This window comes from Triticum dicoccoides, chromosome 6A (assembly GCF_002162155.2).
Source record: "Triticum dicoccoides isolate Atlit2015 ecotype Zavitan chromosome 6A, WEW_v2.0, whole genome shotgun sequence".
In the NCBI taxonomy this organism is placed as follows: Eukaryota; Viridiplantae; Streptophyta; class Magnoliopsida; order Poales; family Poaceae; genus Triticum; species Triticum dicoccoides.
The window spans coordinates 11253032-11255583 of NC_041390.1; the positions used below are offsets into that span (position 1 = coordinate 11253032).

The following is a 2552-nucleotide window of genomic DNA, read 5'->3' on the forward strand; positions in this document are numbered from 1 at the left end:
AAACCAGAAAAGAAAATGCAAAACACGTATACATGCATGCAAGCTTCCACAAATGGGTTACCACATACCTTTCTGGGGCTCTGGTGACCTCACATTCTTTGTTGACCGCTTATGACCTCACATTCATGTGAGGGATTTCTTAACCTCACATTGTCTCTATAAAAGCCTATCACCTCTATGAATCATGTGTCTCCACCATTTCAAATCCTCCGCGCGCCTAAGATACCACTTGAGAAATTACTAATGGCCAACGGAAAGAATGTCATGGCCATGTTATTTCTCACCACCATTGTCGCGGTGGCGGCCACAAGGCCAGCCGAGACCTATGGCGCTGCGGAGGAGAACACATTGAAGATGGCTACCCCCAGCAGGAAAGGGGTTGACGCTACCTTAGCAGCTACACGTGTTGTTGCCGCCAAGAAGTCCATCAAGAAGGCTGAAAGCGCCACCACACCAGAAGAGGCCGCGGTTGCCAAGCAAGATGGAGCAAAATCGGCTTCTGCTGCATTAAAGTACAATGCCATCTCTCAGCAGGCAAATGGTAAAGGTTCTTCTACCTCCCTAGGCAGGAAAGAAGCAGCCGGTACTTTTGCTGCCGCACACTATGTCGCCGCCGAGAAGTCCATCAAGAAGGCCGAAACCGCCAAGACACCTGCAAAGGCCGTGGCTGCCAAGCGAGACGCAGCAAAGTCTGTTGACGATGCATTAAAGAATGGTGCCATCTCTCAGAAAGCAGCTGGTACAAGTTCTTCTACCTCCCCCAATAGGAAAGAAGGCACTGCTGCTGCTGCTAAGATGTTCACCAAGAAGGCTGAAACCGCTACCACACCTGAAGAGGCCGCGGCTGCCAAGCGAGCTGCAGCCAAGTCTACCGCTGCTGCATCAAAGTATGGTGTCATTTCTCAGCAAGCGCCTGGTACAAGTTCTTCTACCTCCCCTAGCAGGAAAGAAGTTGCCGGTACCTTGGCAGATGCTCGCATAGCTGCTGCCGAGAAGTCCATCAAGAAGGCTGAAACCGCCACCAGACCTGAAGAGGCAACAAAGAAGGATGCCGCGAAATCTGAGGCTGATGCAATGAAGTACGGGGCCATCTCTCAGCAGGCCGCCGGCAAAAATGGTGCCTAAGTGGTGCCTTAAACACCTATTCACGCGCAACATCGTCTGCATACTACCATGCATGCAAAATAGCAGCATTGAGATGCCACGTTATGCTAATTCTCATGCATGCACGCTTTGTTTAAACGTTCCCATTACGAATCATGTATTAATGTCTTGTTTGTTTTATTTTTAGTAGTAAGACATGCTTGACTTGCTTTAAAAAATACAACAATCGATGTATACATGTATTATCTAAAAATTAATAATATGAGTTCCACCGCAATTTGTGTCTTTTTTCCATAATTTGGGTGCAATCAATGCACACATCCAATACACAAAATTGGACGAGTCAATGTGTTATGGCTCCATGGAGCGGCGAATCATGTTTAATTGTCTTTCTTGTTTTACTTTTAGTAGTAATGTCTTGCTCGTCAATGTATTATGGCTACATGGAGCGGCATAATGATATATGATATATCTTCACTACTTCAAAAAGAACTTAAGGTTTCGTCATACATCTGCCCTTCATCCAACCTCCCTACCAATCCTTCCTGTTTTGATTTTTTTCTCCCATCTTCGATTTTTCTCCCCATTGATTCTACCTAAAAACCGCCTCAATGTCACATGTTTACTGTATATGTCAAGGCCTCCTTTGGTTCATAGGTAGAAAAATCGTAGGAATAGGAAAGTCATAGGAAATGAGATGACGTGTATCTCAAATCCTATGAGTAGGAATAGGAAAGAAGATGCCCTTTGATTCACATCATAGGATTTTTTTTTCATTGAATCTAGGTTGATGTTTATTTTCCTATGAAATGTGGAGGATAGGAAGAATTCCTCCATAGGATTATGATTCCATTCCTACAAACCAAAGGGCTCTAAAAGAATTTTTCCTATAGAAATCCTATCTTATGAAATTCTTACAAGATTCGTCCAAATCAAAGGAGGCCCAAGTGGTTGTAATGAGACGGTGGCTGGGCACTTCAGATTTTTCCCGTAACTGACTATCAAATTGAGTCATCTGCCGTCCTTTTGATGATTGTAAGAAAGTTATATGTTTACTGTATATGTCAAGTGGTTGTGACTATCATTACCGACATACAAAGTTATATTTTCTTGTCTTGACGAAGGCCAACGTTGTCAACTCCATGTACAATCAATCAATCACAAATCACGACTTTTTTTGTTCATCAACCTCGTGTATTGTTTTGCGGAAAGAACCTCAAAATTTCAAAATATGTCAACAGTGATCAGACGCACATGATATATTCTCCCTGGCGGGTGACACAAGGGGTGCGTCAATGGGCGATGGGCCGAGGTTACAAAGCATGAATACGAGAAGGATTCAAACAATTGAAATTTTAAATACAATTAAAGTGCACAACCAATTTTTGAACTAGCGTGTGCCGGTCTCTTATAATCGTGGAACTTCAGATCCTTGTAGTTACAACTCA

General features: G+C 43.5%; 1 protein-coding gene across 1 annotated transcript; it reads left to right on the forward strand.

Annotated features, from left to right (window-relative positions):
* Nucleotides 1–203: 203 nt before the first annotated feature.
* On the forward strand, nucleotides 204–1383 carry LOC119318877 (vitellogenin-like). The gene has a single exon (XM_037593444.1). The coding sequence runs from the start codon at nucleotides 244–246 to the stop codon at nucleotides 1123–1125; it is 882 nt and encodes a 293-aa protein (XP_037449341.1). The 5' UTR covers nucleotides 204–243; the 3' UTR covers nucleotides 1126–1383.
* Nucleotides 1384–2552: the final 1169 nt, after the last annotated feature.